General features: G+C 61.2%; 2 protein-coding genes across 2 annotated transcripts; both read left to right on the forward strand.

Annotated features, from left to right (window-relative positions):
* Positions 1 to 300: 300 nt before the first annotated feature.
* Positions 301 to 12,123, forward strand: FBXL16 (F-box and leucine rich repeat protein 16). Its single transcript, XM_059037304.2, has 6 exons — positions 301 to 622; positions 7,366 to 8,021; positions 8,754 to 9,262; positions 9,618 to 9,702; positions 10,017 to 10,080; positions 10,341 to 12,123. The coding sequence occupies exons 2-6, from the start codon at positions 7,380 to 7,382 to the stop codon at positions 10,487 to 10,489; spliced, it is 1,449 nt and encodes a 482-aa protein (XP_058893287.1). The 5' UTR covers positions 301 to 622; positions 7,366 to 7,379; the 3' UTR covers positions 10,490 to 12,123.
* Positions 12,124 to 13,908: 1,785 nt separating this feature from the next.
* Positions 13,909 to 19,187, forward strand: WDR24 (WD repeat domain 24). Its single transcript, XM_067012966.1, has 9 exons — positions 13,909 to 13,990; positions 14,190 to 14,721; positions 16,132 to 16,309; positions 16,458 to 17,130; positions 17,650 to 17,768; positions 17,847 to 17,968; positions 18,062 to 18,166; positions 18,253 to 18,593; positions 18,769 to 19,187. Exons 2-9 carry the CDS (start codon positions 14,241 to 14,243, stop codon positions 19,120 to 19,122), a joined length of 2,373 nt encoding a protein of 790 aa, XP_066869067.1. The 5' UTR covers positions 13,909 to 13,990; positions 14,190 to 14,240; the 3' UTR covers positions 19,123 to 19,187.
* Positions 19,188 to 19,220: the final 33 nt, after the last annotated feature.

Below are 19,220 nucleotides of genomic sequence, written 5' to 3' on the forward strand. Positions count from 1 at the left end.
CCCTCCCCGCCCCGCCGCGCTCCAGGGTTTGTTATTGTGCGGGCGCCCGTGGCGAGGGGAAGCGGGGGAGAGGGCCGGGCTGGCGCGTGCTCGCGCGCGCCGCCACGGGAGCGCGCTGTGCGCGCGGTAGGGCGCGGCGGGGCTCAGCATCCTCAGCGCCCCAGCCCGGGCTCGCCAACCCGGATTGGCTACCGGCACCGGGGGCGCGCGAGGGAGCGACGCGTAAGGCCGGGCGGGGGGCGGGCGCGGCGCCGCCGGCGGTTGGGGAGGAGAGCGGGGAGGAGGGCAGAGGAGGAGGGCGGGGAGGAGGAGGGCGGGGAGGAGGGCGAGGGGAGGGAGGAGGCGCCCTCCCGGCTCCCTGCAAAGCGGCCTTATTTATCTGGGCACAGCCTCAGCCTCCCCGGTGGGAGGCTCGGGGCGGCCGATTCTCTCCCACCCGGGAGCTCCTCTTCGAGGCGCTGCAGAGGGGGCCCGGCCAGGCCGGGCGCGGGGCGCGGCCGGGCCCTGCCTGCCAGACCAGCACCTCGGCCGCCTCCCCGCTTCGCCGGTGCCCATGCCGGGCTCCCCATGACGGGAGGACGCCCGGTGGACAGCGTGGCATGAGCCAGGAGCCCGGGCCCAGGTAAGGTGTGTGTGCCGGGCCAGGCTTACAGGGCGGGTAGGGGGCCAGGCCACAGCACCGCGGAGGCCACAATGAGGATGAGGCGGGGAGGGGGCTTGGGACAGCGCCGCCGCCACCCCCGGAGGGCTTATGTAACCGCAGCCCCTTCCCTGGCTGCTGCAGCTGGGCCTCCAGCCCTGCCAGGCCTTCCCGCAGCCCTTCACCCCAGTGACTGGCCTGTCGAGGCCCGATCCCCATGGCAACTGGACCAAGGCTGGGGGTCAGTGCCACTGTGCTGTTCCCCTGTGGAAGCCGAATTGCAGGACCCCAGTTGGGTTGGCTGGGTGAGGTCCTGGACCCCACTGCACTCTGGGCTCCCCACCCCAGCACCATGAGCTCCTGCACCTGTGAGACAGGTGTTATATACAATTACACTCCAGGAGGAGCTTGTGAACGTGTGGCCCGGTGGCTAATCTGCCTCTGGACACCTGAACCTGGCCCTGTTTGGAGCTGCCACAGTGGGAAGACAAGGCGAAGGGAGGGGGCTGGCCACGTGCCTGGCTCTGGAGGAGGGGTTGGGCGATGTCCAAGGCTGAAGGGCCGCAGAAGGAGAACTGGGCACCCTGAGACTGCTGGGGGAGGGTCTTGTCCTTCTGGGAGTTTGAGTGGGTGGGGAGAGTCCCCACCCATGACCCCAGAAGGAGAGAAGGCCTGGTTGTTGGAGCATCAGAGAACCCACAGCCCAGTGGCCACTCCTGCAGCCCCTCCCAGCCTCTGCACAGGAAGCCTTCCCTCCACGGAGAGAGCAGATGGCAGATGCTGCTTCACCTGCCGCCTCCGAAGGCCCACTGACCAGGGTCAGCTCAGGCCTCCCTGGGGCCAGGTGGGGCATGGGGCCTTTTCTTCCAGCAGACTCCTTTGAGGGATACTGGACAGCAGCCTTGGAGCAGAAGGCCTGAGCTGGGTCAGGACCCTGAGAGGTTTGGGTTTCCACAGACCAGGGCAGAGGCCTGATGGAGACCCACTGGCTTGGCAGGAGGTGGCCACAGGGCCGGACCAAGTGCTATCTGGGGAGGAGGGAAATTCAAGCCCCAGTCATAAACACTGGCAGAGCAGGGAGGGCTGTTCAGCTCTCAGGGACCCCAGGATTCATCTGGCCCAGTGCCTGCCATGTCCACGGCCTGGCCTGGCTCTCCCACCTCTACCACCCCTCACCTTGGGAGGCCTATGGGCACCTCTAATGCTGGGGAGGTTCATGGGACAGATGCCACCCTGCAGCTCACACCTGCTTCCAGGGCACTTGCATGAGTCCTGATTCCCACTGCTCAGAAGGAAACAAGTGGCCCCGAGGTCAGGGCACCTGGGACACTCAAGACAGCTGGGCCTCAGGCAGGCCTTCTCAGCCAGGGAGACACCTTACCTAGAGGTCTGGGAAGGGGTTCCTTGGCTGGCACTGTCAGCTGTCCACAGCCCCCATCTTGTCACACGTGGGAGCTTGCTGCTGTGTCTCAGAGGGCTGGCTGAGGGGAAGAGCGATGGTGGCAGCAAAGGAAGCACTATGGGGTAAGTGGGTGGCCCAGAACCTTCCCTACCAGTGGCCCTGGAGGAGCCTTAGCCAGACCAGCTGCAGAGGGTGGGCTCAGGCCACATTCCTTCCCTTGGCAGTGTTTGAGGCACTAGATGCCCCAGGCCTAGGCCCTGTGGGGCTCAGGCCCTTCAGAGCAGAGAGGTCAAGATGAGGACTGAAGCCCAACACCCACCCCTGAGGCACCCGGCCCCACATGGCTGAGCTGCCCTGAGTTTGGCCTCAGGACTTGGTCCGCTGAGCACCGACTCAGCTCTCTCCTGAGGCCCACGTGCTCCTTTCCCAGAGCCCCCAATGCACGGGTGGGGCAGCCCGCACCCCAGAAGCATCTCCGAGCTGGGGGCGGGAGGGGAGCGCTGCTGCTAGGACGTGTGCAAAGTGGCAGGGATGTGAATGTGCCTGAGTCACAGGGCTTGTCATGGAATTTGTCAGCCTGCGCTGTGTCCCCAATCCCAAACTATCCTAGCTGTCAACCCAGCCCCTGGGGCCACCACTGCAGATCGACCTGATGTGAGTTTTTCTGGCTACCAATGCCCTGCCCAGCTCCATGGTCTTCAACTGGCAGGGAGAACTGGTCAGTGCAGGTTCTACTGGAGCCGGGCCCCCCAGCATCCAGGGCACACTGCATTACGTGGGGGCATCAGGGATGGAGGAAGAGACCTCTGAGCTTAGGGCCATGAGGAGTGGGGGGTTTCCTGGGCATGAGCAATCTAAAAGAAGAGTGTCCCAGTGGTTGACATCAGCTTGCAGCCTCTGGAAGGAGAGCAGGGGCATGACAGGGGCACGCTGGGAGAGACCCCAGCCAAGGAACCCAGGCTGGGAGGGCACAGGGACTGAAGCAGAACAGAGCAGAGAAAAGAGGCAGCAGCAGGCTGGTGGGGGCCCGGGATTGCCCTCTGGACCACCATGCCTGACCTGAGTCTTGGGGTCAAATCCCAGCTTTGTACAACTTCTGAAAATTCACTCTCTGAGCCTCTCTCTCCCAACTTGTGGTCAGGCAGTGTTTGATGGGCTCAGACCAGCAGTGGGTGGGGGCGGAGGGCATGTGGTCCTGGGAAGAGCAGAGTAGGACCAGACTTCCCTCCCTTCTGGTGCTTCCTGTCCCCTGCCCCATGGGTCTGGCCAGATTATGGGGAACAGGCAGCCAGCTTCCTTAACTCTGCAGCTCTCAAGGGGGAGACTCAGTCAAAAAGGAGACATGAGCCGTCCTCTTCCCAAAGGTCTGAATAACGGCAAGGCCCACCCCAAGCCCCAGGGTCTTGGGAGCCTTCTCAGGGACTCTGGCATCAACCCCTCCCTCCCCTATGGACACTGGCCTCTGTCACAACCAGGACTGACAAGCTGAGCTACAGCTCTTCCACTGACTGCCTTCCATCCCGCCTCCTGGGCTCTGTCAGCTGCACCCCTTTCTGCATGACCCTGATAAATGGACTGCCATTCTTTTCATTCAGCAAGCACTCAGAGGCCACTCAGTAGTCATGCTGTCTGTCCTCAAGGAGTCCCCAGCCAAGGAGAGGCAGACAGGTAGACCGTGATGATAATCCATGTGATGGCAGAGACTCTGGATATGCTTTCTCAGTGTTGGGGGTCCCTCAGGAAGAGGCAGGGGCAGTGCTCACACTGAAGGATGGAAGAGAAGGAGCTCGCAGGGTTAAGGAGCAGGGAGGCCTACTGAGCAAGCAGGGGGACCAGCATGTGCCCAGGCAGAGAGGGGGAGGGGAGGAGGAATGCAGGACAGAGGGTCTGGCTGAACTGTAGGGTCAGGACTGGAAAGGGGCCAGAAGTGAGGCTGTAAGATGGACTTGCTGGGTCTCGGGGCCCAGTGACTTGACTTGCAGAAGAGGCAGCTCCTTATGAAGCCCCAGCATGGCAATCTGCAGACTCTTAGCCTGGAAGCCACCAAGGTCTGGAGTCCTCCCGCGAGCCCCTGGGACCCTCCCCATGCTTCACATGAGTCTGTTGGGGAAACACAGAGGCACGGTTAGCTCTCCCAAGTGGCACCCTGACCCAGCTCTGGCTCACGCTGATGAGGACAAGACAACTAAAGTAGTGACCATCACCTCCATCCTTCTCCTGGGGTGAACCCAGGACCCTCGAGCCCCTGCAGCCTATCCCAGGAGGAGGCCTCCCCCAGAACTCCACTCCACACAGAGACACAACACACCAGGGGCTGAGGCTAAGAACAGTGCAAGCCTGACCATCTTATTTTAAAAGCCTCTTTTCCTGGCCTTAGCTCCTGGTGCTTATCCATAAGGGGGAAGTAGTCCCCAGTGGACTGGCAGCTGCCCCTTCCCCATCCTGGCAGGAAAATCCAAGCAGGTCCTCCTAGCCCCACTGGGTGCAGCAGGGGCAGGTACCAAGAAGGTGGGAGGCTCTGCAAGCCATCTGGCTGGGGGGGGGGCCAGGGTCAGGGCCAGGCAGAGGGGCCCTCATCCCAGCCCCCCAGGGACCTCTTGCCTAACTGGCAGGCAGACTCATTTCCGAAGTGAACAGTGAGCATTCTCCCAAAGCCCTGACCCCTGGGCTAAGGTGTGGCTGTTTCTAGATTTGAGCTAAAGAGCCAGGGCTCAGGCTGGGTCAGAGGCTTAAGGATGAGGAGCAGCTGGAGCACAGGAAGACCATGGACAAGGTTGGGGAGCGGCAGGGCTGCCTCTGTGGGAAGGCAGCTCCAACCCAGGGCATGGGGGTGCTGACCAACAGGCTGACCAGTGCCTTCTGGCCGGGGATGGGGTGTGGGATGAGGGGCAGTCAAGCCTTGGACACTCCCCACAGGCTGCTGAGGGCCATCTTTGGCATGGCCCCTCCCTCCTGCGGACTCTTTTCCATGGGCCAGTTCCACCCTGAGGTATGGAGGGTGGGGATGGGACTGTGGGTGTATGCAAATGTGAGCTCCTGTGGGGGACTGGAAGGGAGCCCCGCATATGCCCGGGGCATACACGTGATCCCCCCAACTCAGGCGCTCCACGTGCACACCCATGGAGAATTTTCAACCTAAATCGGCACTGCTCTTGAGTTATTTCTCCCCTGGTGCCGCCTCCGCCGCCTCCTCCTCCGGATCTTAGCCGAGCGGGCGTCTCCTCCCCCCCGCCCCACACCCCAAACCTCCGGGGCCCCTCCCAGCTCCAGCTGAACTGGGTTTGCCGGGCCGTACCCCTCCCTACCCCACCCCGCTGCTGTCCGCGGTGGAGCGGGCCGGGCCTGGACTGGCCTCCTAGCCCGCGCGAGGCGGCTGGAGGGGCGCTGTCCATGGTGCTGCCGCCGGGCGTGAGGCCGGCCGCGCCTGCTCTGCAGGAAGCCGGCGTGCCCCGCTCGGGGGACACAGAAGGTATTCAGGCTGGGGCTACCCCTCTGTACCCAGCACAAACCGCAGGAGGGAGTTGCCAGGATACCCTCTCCACTGGCCCCAGGAGTGGGGCAGGGGCAATTGTGGGCTTCATCCTGTCCCTTCATGAGGCACTGCTGTCCCAGGATGGTCCCCTCCTATGTACTGGCATTAAGCGATATTGGGCAGCCCTCATGTCAGGCCACCCCTGCCACTGTGGGCAAACCGTACCTCCTGGGAACCTCCTGTTCCTAATCTGAAAACGGTGGTAACAGTAGTGCTTTCCCCTGTGCCCCCCACCCAGGCTGCTGTAAAGTTGAAATACACAATTATCCCGGTGGGCATTCAGCAAATTTTGTTAGGGATGTCGTGTATCAGCCAGTGTGAGGCCGCTACTACCTGGTCATGAGCTGTAGTGAAGGGGCAGCCAAGGTGTGGGAGCCTCCTCTGGGGAGGGAGGCCCTGGGGTGGACTGCCAGCCTGGAAGTTCATGGCTACCAGGGCAGGAAGGCCTTTGGACCCAAAGCTGGTTGGCAGCCATGAGGGCCACATGTCCCAGTAAGACCCTTGGACCCAGCCCAGGATGCACCCCCTCCCCAGATGTGGAATACTGGCAAGTGTTGTCCTGTCCAGGGCTTGGACACCAGTGGAGGGTGTGGTGCTGGGAAGAGCAGGGCAGGACCACTGGCTCCCCTCCCTCCTGGGAGCTCCTGTCCGCTCACCCTTGGGCCAGCAAGCTACGAGCCATGCACTGCACGTAGTCCTTGTCACATGCTGCCCCACATGACGGCATCGTCACTTCCCAGACTTTGAAGTGAGGAAAGTGAGGTTTGGAGGACGAAGTGGCTCCCCAAAGCCACATAGCCAGAGTGGGGTGAGCCACTGGGTACGCTACCTCCTTGCTGAATGTCAGAGGTGGGGATGGGCAGGAGATCTGGAATGTGGGACAGATGGTAGTGCTCTGGGGGTCCTGCTGCCCCTTCTCTCCAGGGTCGTCTGTGCCCAGTGCCTTCTGTGACCCATTCACAGCCTTGGAGGCCTGAGGAGGGGAGCTGGGGGTTGGTCTCAGCCCCCACCCTGTGGGAAGCTCCCTACACAGCCTTCCACAGCCAGCTCAGTGTCCATGTCTTGGCTCCACCACTTACTATGACCTCAGGCAAGCAACTCATGCTGCCTCAGCCATGATTTCCTCATCTGTACAGTGGGTACAGTCATCACATCATCGTCCTCAGTGGGTTGAGTGGAGGATTAAAGAAACAGTATGTGTGCAGGGCTCACTGTGCTCGCATCACGGTAAGCACCCTGGAAAGACACCTGCCTTTTCTCTGCGTAGATTCTGAGCCACAGAACCTCCAGTAGCCACTGAGATTCTCAGAGGCTGGTGTGTGAGTCTCAGATGGCTTACTCAAACCACCCCAGACAGCTACACTGGCACCCCATAGAGGAGTGGTCAGAGAATGCCCCAAACCCTCAGTTCCCCAGCCCCTGTCCAGCAGAGGCAGGCCCGGCAGACATTGATGGTGAGCAGCAAAGGTAAAGGGAGCAGTCATGGGCGAATGTCCCTCCATCTCTCTTCTGTCATCTGTAAAATGGGAGCCATAGTACCTAGGTATCGGAAAGCTCTGTGAGTGGGTGGAGGTTGAGCTCAGTGCATACAGTAGGTGCTCAAGGAGTGTCGTGGTCATGACCAGCCCTGCCTTCCTGTAACTGCTCAGTCAGGGAGGGAGGGACTTACACTCAGATCCTTTCTGTTGGGTGGTTCTGGGAATGGCATGGGAGGGGATGCCCATGGATGGAAAGGAGTCCAGTTCTGCCCTGGCAGCAGACTCACTACCCTCTCCTGGACCCTGTCTGCAGACCGAGCGAGGAAGATGTCGAGCCCGGGCGTCAACGGCGACCCCAAGCCTCCATGCTTGCCTCGCAATGGCCTGGTGAAGCTGCCAGGCCAGCCAAACGGCCTGGGCACAGCCAGCATCACCAAGGGCACGCCGGCTGCCAAGAACCGCCCCTGCCAGCCACCCCCGCCCACCCTCCCACCACCCAGCCTGGCTGCCCCGCCGCCCCGGGCTGCTCTGGCCGGGGGCCTGTGCCCCCAGGCAGGGCTCCCCCTTGGTGGACCAGCCTTAGCCCCAGTGCCTGGGCCCCCGGTAGAGCGGCCGCCACTGGCCACAGACGAGAAGATCCTCAATGGCCTCTTCTGGTACTTCTCAGCTTGCGAAAGGTGCGTGCTGGCCCAGGTGTGCAAGGCCTGGAGGCGTGTGCTCTACCAGCCCAAGTTCTGGGTGGGCCTCACGCCTGTGCTGCATGCCAAGGAGCTCTACACAGTGCTGCCTGGAGGTGAGAAGGAGTTCGTGAACCTGCAGGGCTTCGCAGCACGTGGCTTTGAGGGTTTCTGCCTGGTCGGTGTCTCCGACCTGGACATCTGTGAGTTCATCGACAACTATGCCCTCTCCAAGAAGGGTGTCAAGGCCATGAGCCTCAAGCGCTCCACCATCACTGATGCCGGCCTGGAGGTGCGCACCACCACTGGCCCAGAAGGGCAGGGATGGGGGGCAGGGCCAGGCAGCAGCCACTCAGCACATGTGGGGGGAGTAGGAAGAAGCTTGGGCACACAAGCAGCAAAGCAGCCAAGGGCGGGGTCGGTGTTCTGAGGAGTGTAGCTCTGGGGTGGGGGGAGCAGGACTGGCTACATAATTTGGCGGACCAAAATGAAAATTCGGGTTCCTTGTTCAAAAATGACTAAGAATTTCAAGACAGCAACAGCAAAGCAGTCAATTAAATGTGAGGCCATGCATGCCCAAGAAGCTCACATTGGGTAGGGAGGATGCTGGAGGAGGTGGGAGGAACAGGGGCAAAGGTCAGAGAAGCAGCTGTGGAGGCAGCCCCTCCCCCAGGACCTGGACTCTTAACATCACATCATTAACACCTATGGCTCTGAGCACCTGCTCTGGCCAGGCCCTGGACTCCCAGGCCCCCTGTGCCCTGCCTCCTCTTTTAGATGTTCAAGTGTAATGAACACACTGTAAAGTGCACTTGTCGGAATACAGCTTGATGCACCTTTACACCATATACACGCTTAAGAACACAGCTTCCTGCCCCTTGGCGGGCTCTTTCTGCCCTGTCTCCTACATCCTCACCATGCCCTGGGTGAAGGGGCGTGTCTGGGGAAAATGTGGTAGGGTTGCACCCTGGCGAGGGGGAGGGGGAGGTCGGGGCCTCCTGACCCCACGCCTGCCCGCCCTCAGGTGATGCTGGAGCAGATGCAGGGCGTGGTGCGCCTCGAGCTGTCAGGCTGCAACGACTTCACCGAAGCTGGGCTGTGGTCCAGCCTGAGCGCGCGCATCACCTCGCTGAGTGTGAGCGACTGCATCAACGTGGCCGACGACGCCATCGCGGCTATCTCTCAGCTGCTGCCCAACCTGGCTGAGCTGAGCTTGCAGGCCTACCACGTGACGGACACAGCACTGGCCTACTTCACGGCACGCCAGGGCCACAGCACGCACACACTGCGCCTGCTCTCCTGCTGGGAGATCACCAACCACGGCGTGGTCAACGTGGTGCACAGCTTGCCCAACCTCACGGCACTCAGCCTCTCTGGCTGCTCCAAGGTCACCGACGATGGTGTTGAGCTTGTGGCTGAGAACCTGCGCAAGCTACGCAGCCTCGACCTCTCGTGGTGCCCACGCATCACCGACATGGCGCTCGAGTACGTGGCCTGCGACCTGCACCGCCTGGAGGAGCTCGTGCTGGACAGGTGTGCGCGTCCCCCACCCTGGGTCCATGGAGGGCAGGGCTGGGTGAGGCCTGCAGGACCTCTAAGCAGGGAGCCTAGTGGACTAGTGGACAGGCCTATAGCTAGAGTAGGGCTGCAGCAAGGGGGGGGGCGGGGCCCTCATAAGAGGCCTGCCTAGTGTGGGCTACAACACGAGAGCAGGGCTGAGGTGTGTCGCCCCCGTAGGGAACACCACCAAGGGGTCAGATGGGGGTGGAGCCTGGTGGGGCGGGGCATGTTGGGGCAGGAGGGTAATTCACGCCCGGGACACTTCGGGAAAAGGAGGAAGGGGTCGGGTGTTTTGAAGGTGGGCAGCCTCCTTCTGTTGCGACCACAGGTGTGTACGCATTACGGACACTGGCCTCAGCTATTTGTCCACCATGTCGTCCCTTCGCAGCCTCTACCTGCGATGGTGCTGCCAGGTATCTGCCCTCCATACCTCCAGAGATTGGGGAGTAGGCAGGGGAGGTGGGGGGCACGGGGAAAGCCCCCACCCAGGCAAGCCGCTGACCTGCACCCGGCCCGCTCAGATCCTTTAAGGAAGTCTGGGATCCCTCCACACCCAAGCGGCCGATGTAAGCGAAGCGCAAAGAGTCCCCAGGGCCTCACCAACTCCGTGAGGAGCTGAGAACCCTCGTTTTGAACCCACCCCCTGCCCCCTATGGCCTGACCCCAGGAGTGGGGCTCCCTCGGGGCGCGAACAGAAATAGTTAACTCGCCCCGCCTTCCCGCCCAGGTGCAGGACTTCGGGCTGAAGCACCTCCTGGCCATGAGGAGTTTGCGTCTCTTGTCTCTGGCAGGTGAGACACCCCCTGCCGCCCTCCTGTGACCACCCACCCCCATTAGTCCGACTCCGCCAGCCCTGTCGGGTCCCCTGTGCAGACCCATTACCTGGTGCTGACTCGCTGCGTCCCAAGTCCCAGTCAGAAGGCGGAGACGCCGGGCAAACTTCAGCCCAGCCCGGTCTTGCCCGGCCCCCGAGCTCCCTCCCCCAGCCCCGCCCTCCGGAGCCCTCGGGCCGCGCCCACTCAGCCGCCGCCCCGCCTCCCGCCCGACGCAGGCTGCCCGCTGCTCACCGCCACCGGGCTGTCGGGCCTTGTGCAGCTGCAGGAGCTGGAGGAGCTGGAGCTGACCAACTGCCCTGGGGCTACCCCCGAGCTCTTCAAGTACTTTTCGCAGCACCTGCCCCGCTGCCTCGTCGTCGAGTAGCGCGGGGCCTCCCCGCCTCTCGGCCCCTCGCTCTCCTCCCGGCCCCGCCTCGAGCAGGGAGGGCGGTGGGTGGGCCAGCCCCGCGCACGCACGCACGCTCGGGGAATTTGTGCATGCCCCTCGCACCCGCAACTGCACGCCCGCCCTCCACCACGCCACAGCCGCCGCCATCGTTTGCCCGCCCGCTGGGTGCGGGGGGCTGGGGCTCGGTCCTGCGGGCTCTTTGAGCTCGCCAGACGGCCGCCCCTACCGCCTTCCCCGCCACACCCCACTGTCTCCCCGCTGTCCCCCCCACCCCTGGCAGGGCCCAGGGGGATTGAGGGGAGCTGGGTCCCTCAGGACACAGGGGCCCGGAAGAGACCCCAGGGCTTCCCGCATCTTCCACTGCACCGCGCCTGGAGCCCTCCGAGGGTTGCGAGGGGAAACAGGCCGCCGCCAAAGCCATGGCCCGCCCAGGAGCCCAAGTCCCACCCGCCCTTCCCCCACCTCATACCAGCCTGACCTCAGCGACTTCCCCTCTTACATGCCGCTGTGTGAGACAGGCCGTGCTCGCCCCACCCCCATCCACAGGCCTAAGGTCCTTGAGCCCTGGCCAGGCTAGGGCAGAATTGGATTAGGAGAGGGACCGCTGGGCTGACGGTGACCCTGGCATAATCAACATTAGCCCGGCTGGCTCCAGTCCATCTCAACCCAGGGGTGGTACAGCTACCTTGAGAGACCTGAAGCTGGAGCAACCATCAGGGCCTGCAGGCCTTGGGAGCAGTCCTGGGTGGACCCTGCCCCGCAGCCCCTGTAGCCAGCTGGGCCCAGGCCCCTCAGCACCACACTTCACCCAGGGCAGGTATCCGTCAGGTGGAAGCTGGAAAAGGGGGCCCCAGCCAGCGGCTCCGATCTTCCAGTGGCCAGCTCACCCTCAACACCCAGAGGAGGAAGGGCTCCTTTCTAGCCTCACACCCCTCCCCAGCTTCCCAAACTTCTATCTGCCCACATGGGTTCACCATGTTCTGTCCAATCCCAAAATATTGGGAGGTCCTGGGGGTGCTGGCACATCTTGGCAATTACTGAGGAGGGGGCTGGGACCCCTTTCCATCCCAACCTTGAGCCCCAGGATATACAGCACCCACATCCAATCTTGGGACACTCCCCCCACCCCCCCCATCCGGTTGGAAGAGAGTAACCAGTTTCCAGAGAGCCAGAGAGTGAGAGAGAGAGAGAGAGAGAGAGAGAGAGAGAGAAAGAGCGAGCGAGAGATGCTGTTGAAGAGAAACAGTTCAACAGCCCAAAGATTTCCCTGCCCCTGGAGCACTGGCCAGAGGCTCCAGGGCTGAGGTGGTCAGGAGCCAGTTTCTTCAGCCCCTCCTCCCCACAGCTCCCTAGTGGGGAGAGGCAGCTGTCCATTTGTCCAAAGTATTAATGCAACTGAAGCTGTGATATTTCCAACGACTGTAGGAGGAAAAATTAGGGGGAGAGAGGAAAACAAAACCAACCAACCCCTAAAATCATTTTCTTATTGTACATACGACCTCATTCTCCTGTATATGCGGAAGATATAACCTTATATTTGGTAAGTGTTTCTTGTGCTATTTTATCACGTGACCTGTTTATAAAAATATATATTAAAAAAGTTGTAAAAACATATGTCTGAATTGGTTTTAGGTCATGACGCCATGGTGGGGGGAAGGGGTATCTGTCCTGAGTGGCCGAAGTCTGAATTTCTGTGCACCTCTCAACTCATCAGACTTACTGGTTCTTTAAACAAACGTGCAGAGGCTGGTAACACTGTGCCAGACTGGAAACCCAGCAGCGACCAACAGAAGGTCCCTAACCTCTCACTGCTTCAGTGGGGGAGAGACACTAATATCATTACACATAACATTCCCTCCATAATATCTAGGATCTAGCCCATCCTTCCAGAAGGGCAAGAGTGAGGCCTGTTTCATGCACAGGCTAACTAAGGATAGGAATGGGTCAGGGATATTCTAAAACGGGTCCACAACACCCCCCCACTCCCGGCCGCACAGCAGGAGTGAGCGGCAGGCGAGCAAGCAAAGCTTCATCTGCCGTTCCCCATCGATTGCATTACCACCTGAACCATAGCTCACATTACCGCCTGAACCTCCTCAGCCCCCACGCACGTCCGTGGAAAAACTGTCTCCCACAAAACTGGTCCCTGGTACCAAAAAGGTTGGGGACCAATGTCCTAAAAGATCACACAGTGCAGCACGGACAGACCAGGGCTCATACCCAGGAGAGAAAGGCAGTCTCAGAGTCACTGATTGAGCTGAGCCGCTTGTGTGAACAGGTTGGGTCAGGCACTCGAGCTCTTGGAGACAGAGACAGATGTGATCCCTGCCTGGTTGAGTTCACACTCGTGTGCAACAGTTGATAACCAGTATACAAAGGAATGGGCTGTGACAAGCGCTGTGGAGGTGACAGTGACTGGAGAGGCCACGTTAGATGGGGTGGCCAAGGAAGGCCTCTAAGAACGTGACATTTAAGGTGAACTCTGAAGGAGAAGGAGAGACCTTCTGAAGATGGCAGCGGGAGAAAACGTGCAATGGCCATGAGGCAGGGAAGAGCTTGCCCAGCTGGAAGAAGGGCTAGAAGCCGCCGTGGCTGGAGGTGCGCGGAGAGAGGAAGAGGCCGGGAGTTTGGGATTTACTCACAGCGCGGTGGGGACTTATGGGGGACCTTAGGCCGAAGAGTGGTACCTGACTGCTGTGCGGGGTTCAGATCAGGAGGAACGAGGAACCGAGGGAGAACCGTTAGAAGGCTGCTCCTGGTGTCCCGGGGAGGGCGAGAAAGGAGGCGGAGACGATGGAGGGATTCAGGACTAGTTTAGGGATGCCAGGACTTGCTGATGGACCTTGGGGCAGAGATGAGCACTAGCATTAAAACACTGCGATTAAAAAAAAAAAAACCACCACCACTCGAGGGCGGAACCGTGCGTGGGAGCCCCTCTACCCTAGTCCTGGTCAACCCCTCCGCCTCCACCAGCGCAGCTCCCTGATCCGGAACTTTTGTGGCGTGGGCACCCGCCTCCGGCGAGGGGCTGACAAGAAAAGGACCACGTCCGGCGGGGGCCAGGAAAGAGACGGGCTGCTTCCGGCGCGGCCGTTCCTCCCCGGCCCGGCAATTTTAGGAAATGGTTCGGGTGCTCTCGGAAGAAGAGACTTCTCCGTTCGGCTGGCTCTGTTCCCGCTGCCTCCGCTCCTCCGCAACCTCCGCGCCGCCAGCCTCTCCTACCTCCGGTCCCGCCAGACCCCCCACCACCAGGCTCCTTAAACAGCTCGGTCCTTGAAGTCCCTCTGTATCCCTCGCGCCTCTATAGCCTGTGTTCTCCCGGCTCCTCTATCCTTCTGCCCCACTTCCAGAGGCCGACTTTGCGGACGGTGGGAACCACCTGGCTTCCCGGGCGGGATTGACCGACCGAACGTCCAGTGACTATCCTAATCTGGCAGTTGGGGAGTTGGAGAGGTGGCCTGGCCTGGGACTGACCAGGTAGGGTCTTCCCCAGAAGTCAGACATGGGACTGACTGGCCTCAGGGCAGCTATGGTGCCTTCTGACTGCCCAGCCAGGGTGATGGAATTTGCCTGTCAGACTGACTGACTAATGGTGGACTGCCCTGGACTAAGCAGTTTTAGTTTTGCAGGAACCACCCAGGGTAAAGGCTCTGAACTGACAGGTCTCTACCCCCAGGCTGACCAGCCCTGCCAACTTCACTGACCTATCCCCACCACCCGTGCAGCCATGGAAAAGATGTCCCGCGTGACTACAGCCCTGGGTGGCAGCACGCTGACGGGCCGCACCATGCACTGCCACCTGGATGCACCAGCCAACGCCATCAGTGTGTGCCGTGATGCAGCCCAGGTGGTTGTGGCAGGCCGCAGCATCTTCAAGATCTATGCCATTGAGGAGGAGCAGTTTGTGGAGAAGCTGAACCTTCGTGTGGGCCGCAAGCCCTCGCTCAACCTGAGCTGTGCAGATGTTGTTTGGCACCAGATGGACGAGAACCTGCTTGCCACAGCGGCGACCAATGGCGTCGTGGTCACCTGGAACCTGGGCCGGCCGTCCCGCAACAAGCAGGACCAGCTGTTTACGGAGCACAAACGCACGGTGAACAAAGTCTGCTTCCATCCCACTGAGGCCCACGTGCTGCTCAGTGGCTCCCAGGATGGCTTCATGAAGTGCTTCGACCTTCGCAGGAAGGACTCTGTCAGCACCTTCTCGGGTGAGGCCCTTGGAGGCGGGTCGGGCAGGTGTACATCTCTGCAGGTGGCTGGCCTGTCTAGGCGGGTTGAGAAATGCTGTGTGCATCAAAGGCCCTCAGATGTGCTCTCAGAGGGCTTCCTGGAGGAGGAGCCAGCCGAGCTGGCACTGGAAGAGTGGGTGGAGGTGAGCAGGGCAGGGGTAAGCCTGGTGGAAATGTGAGGGGTACCTGGAGTGTGGTCACAGCTCTGATGCACTTATGGAGTCAGCAGGAGTCAAGGCTGAGTGTGAGATCAGGGAGAGAGCAGGGCCTGAGCAGATCCACAGCCCACCTGGGCAGCTGAGCAGAGGGTTTGTTTTGCTGTCTCCTCTTTTCTTGCCTGAGAGCTCCAGGCCACCTCATTGCACAAAGTCTATCTCCAGGGTCCTCAGCCCAGGGAAGCAGTGGGGAGTGGTGCACTGCCTGGTCCCCTCCCCTGCCCCAGTTCTCTTCCCAGCAGGCCCAGCTCCCTGAGAAACCCCCTTGAGCCAGCTCTCCCTTTTCACCTCGATGAGACCAAGTGAAGCACAGGGCAGAGCCTGGAGAGAATCTGAGGGCCTCTTAAGACAGACCTTGAGCTATCTGTGCTGGGGAAAAGCTGGACACTGCACTCAGAGGCTCTTGGTGTGATGGTCCACAGGGGTGGACATGTACCCTCAAGGTGTCCAATGCTCTGGGGCTGACCTGGTGGCTCCAGCTCAAGGTGTAGGGACTGGGCAGATCCTGGGGCATCCCATCCATGCCTCTGTGGGCCTGAGGACCCCGAAGAATTGTATTCGGCCCACTGAGGCCCCTGTTCATTCAGTGCTCTTGATACCTGGTCCTGAAGCTGACCACAGCTTCACCCAAGGACTGATGTCAGGTGTAGAATCCAGGGAAAACCGAGGTCCAGGAGTCTGTGTCATAAACCACCCAATGGGGCTTCCCTAGTGGCACAGTGGTTGAGGGTCCGCCTGCCGATGCAGGGGACACGGGTTCGTGCCCCGGTGCGGGAAGATCCCACATGCCACGGAGCGGCTGGGCCTGTGAGCCATGGCCACTGAGCCTGTGTCTGGAGCCTGTGCTCCGCAACGGATGAGGCCACAACAGTGAGAGGCCCGCGTACCACAAAAAACAAAACAAAACAAAACAACCAACCACCCAATGTCTTGTGTACCTCTCACCAGCCCAAGCTATTGTGTCTGCTCTGCCAGGCCTCTCCTCACCCCTGTCCACCCTGGGCAGGCCTTGGCAGTATCTACTCCACCCTCTAGGCCTCCTGGCCTGTGCCATGGGCAGGCATGTGACACCAGTCCACATCCATTCTGAGGGATCCCCCTTGGTTGCTGGAGTCCCTGTAGGTTACCCACCCACCCATCGCCAACTCTCCCTCCACTGACGTCCTGCCCACAGGCCAGTCTGAGAGTGTGCGTGACGTCCAGTTCAGCATCCGGGACTACTTCACCTTCGCCTCCACCTTTGAGAACGGCAACGTGCAGCTCTGGGACATTCGGCGGCCCGACCGCTGTGAGAGAATGTTCACGGCCCACAATGGGCCTGTCTTCTGCTGCGACTGGCACCCCGAGGACAGGTGTGGGGTGGGATGGGGGCCGGGGCAATGGGGCAAGATGGGTGGGGCTAATGGAAGGGCTCTCTCACTGCCTCAAGACCTGTGAGACAGAGTGGGGAGCCCTCCCACCCCAAAAGAGGTCACTGAGGACCTCACGGGCCTTCCACAGGGGCTGGTTGGCCACAGGTGGGCGTGACAAGATGGTAAAGGTCTGGGACATGACCACACACCGCGCTAAGGAGGTGCACTGCGTGCAAACCATTGCATCCGTGGCCAGAGTCAAGTGGCGGCCTGAGTGCCGCCACCACCTAGCTACGTGCTCCATGATGGTGGACCACAACATCTACGTGTGGGACGTGCGCCGGCCTTTTGTGCCAGCTGCCATGTTTGAGGAGCACCGTGATGTGACAACAGGCATTGCCTGGCGCCACCCGCACGATCCCTCCTTCCTGCTCTCCGGCTCCAAGGACAGCACCCTGTGCCAGCACCTGTTCCGTGATGCCAGCCAGCCTGTTGAGCGTGCCAACCCTGAGGGCCTCTGCTATGGTCTCTTTGGGGATCTGGCCTTCGCAGCCAAGGAGAGCCTAGTGGCCACTGAATCAGGGCGCAAGCCCTACACTGGGGATCGGCGCCACCCAATTTTCTTCAAGCGCAAGTTGGACCCTGCCGAGCCCTTCTCAGGCCTCGCCTCCAGTGCCCTCAGTGTCTTTGAGATGGAGCCTGGCAGCAGTAGCATGAGCTGGTTCGTGGACACGGCTGAGCGTTATGCCCTGGCTGGCCGGCCACTGGCCGAGCTTTGTGACCACAATGCGAAAGTGGCTCGGGAGCTTGGCCGCAACCAGGTACATAGGGCTGGGCTGAGGGCCATAACCTTGGTGCAGGGTCAGGGAGCTCCTCTGACTGCTGCACCGACACTGCCCTGAGTTCAGTGCTCAGTTCTGGTTGAGGTCACCACCGGCTCTTGCCCCAGTAACTAAGGGTGTCCAGAGCCCCAAGTGGGCCAGATGCCAGTGCCATTCCTGGGATGCAGGTCTGGGGTGCTGTGGGGTTGGAGCCCCCGCTTCTGGCTTATCCTTGCTTTTAGACTTCCCGAGGTGTCCAGCCCTACAGAGAAGGCCCACACTGCCTCACTTATCACCTCTCGGGGACCCCAGGCTCATTTCCATCTTTCTTTCTGTGCCTCTACAGGATCGAGGCTAGGGTTTTTGTCCTCCTATGGGTGTCTGTTTCCCACCTGCGGCAGGCCAGGACATTGGGTCCCTGGGGCAGCTGAAAGCTGAGGGTTCCATCCAGGCAGAGGGGGGCCTGCACGGGGCGCCAGGGACCCAGGACCCCCGTGAGTGACCAGTGCCCACCCCTAGGTGGCGCAGACATGGACCATGCTACGGATCATCTACTGTAGTCCTGGCCTGGTGCCCACCACCAACCTCAACCATAGCGTGGGCAAGGGCAGCTCCTGTGGCCTGCCACTCATCAACAGGTAGACACCTGGGGGTGGCTTTCCCCAGAGGGTGGGATTGTTGGGGCCCACCTATCCATTGGCCTTCCCTGCCTCCAGTTTCAATCTAAAGGATATGGCCCCAGGGCTGGGCAGTGAGACTCGGCTGGACCGCAGCAAGGGTGACGCACGGAGTGACACAGTGCTGCTAGACTCCTCAACCACGCTTATCACCAACGAAGGTAGGCTGGGAGCAAACGTAGGACATTCATGGGAGTGAGACTGGGGCCTCCCAGAGTGAGCTGGCCTTGCAATGCTCTCCCTCTCTCGGGCAGATAATGAGGAGACCGAGGGCAGCGACGTGCCTGCTGATTACCTGCTGGGTGATGTGGAAGGTGAGGATGACGAGCTGTACCTGCTGGACCCGGAACACGCTCACTGTAAGTGGGGGCTTGGGGAGGGGTGGGGCCAGGAGGTGGGGCCAGAGGCTCATACCCTGCCTACCTGCCCCTCCCCTGCGTCGCAGCCGAGGAGCCCGAGTATGTGCTGCCCCAGGAAGCCTTCCCACTGCGCCACGAGATTGTGGACACCCCACCCGGGCCTGAGCACCTGCAAGACAAGGCCGACTCGCCCCATGTGAGTGGCAGTGAGGCAGATGCAGCCTCCCTGGTGCCTGTGGACTCTTCCTTCTCACTCATCTCCGTCTCACACGCACTGTACGACAGCCGCCTGCCGCCTGACTTCTTCAGTGCCCTGGTGTGCGACATGCTGCGCTTCTATGCGGAGCAGGGCGATGTGCAGATGGCCGTGTCCGTGCTCATTGTGCTAGGTGAACGCGTGCGCAAAGACATCGACGAGCAGACCCAGGTGGGTGACAAGGTCTGGGGGCGTCTCCCTGGAGCAGCTGCTACCCCCAGGGCTACCCCTGCACGCCCCGCCTGCACCCGCCCCTCTGTCTGTACCCAGCACACTTGGGGGAAGCTCCTCAGTGTCCCCGAAACCCTGGTCTCTTACCTCCTTCCTCCCCTCCCTGCACCACCAGGAGCACTGGTACACGTCCTACATCGACCTGCTGCAGCGCTTCTGCCTCTGGAATGTGTCCAACCAGGTGGTCAAGCTCAGCACCAGCCGTGCCATCAGCTGCCTCAACCAGGCCTCCACCACCCTGCACGTCAACTGCAGTCATTGCAAGCGGCCCATGAGCAGCCGGGGCTGGGTCTGCGACAGGTGCCACCACTGCGCCAGCATGTGCGCTGTCTGCCACCACGTGGTCAAGGGTCTGTTCGTGTGGTGCCAGGGCTGCAGTCACGGTGGCCACCTGCAGCACATCATGAAGTGGCTGGAGGGCAGCTCCCACTGCCCCGCCGGATGCGGCCACCTGTGCGAGTACTCCTGATCCGCCTGCCGGACCTGGATGGGTGTGCGGGGCTTGTGAACCAAATAAAGGAAGCGAGAGACGTATTGAGGCTGCCTGTCACCCGGTCGCGTCGCTTA

Source organism: Kogia breviceps, chromosome 14 (assembly GCF_026419965.1).
Source record: "Kogia breviceps isolate mKogBre1 chromosome 14, mKogBre1 haplotype 1, whole genome shotgun sequence".
In the NCBI taxonomy this organism is placed as follows: domain Eukaryota; kingdom Metazoa; phylum Chordata; class Mammalia; order Artiodactyla; family Physeteridae; genus Kogia; species Kogia breviceps.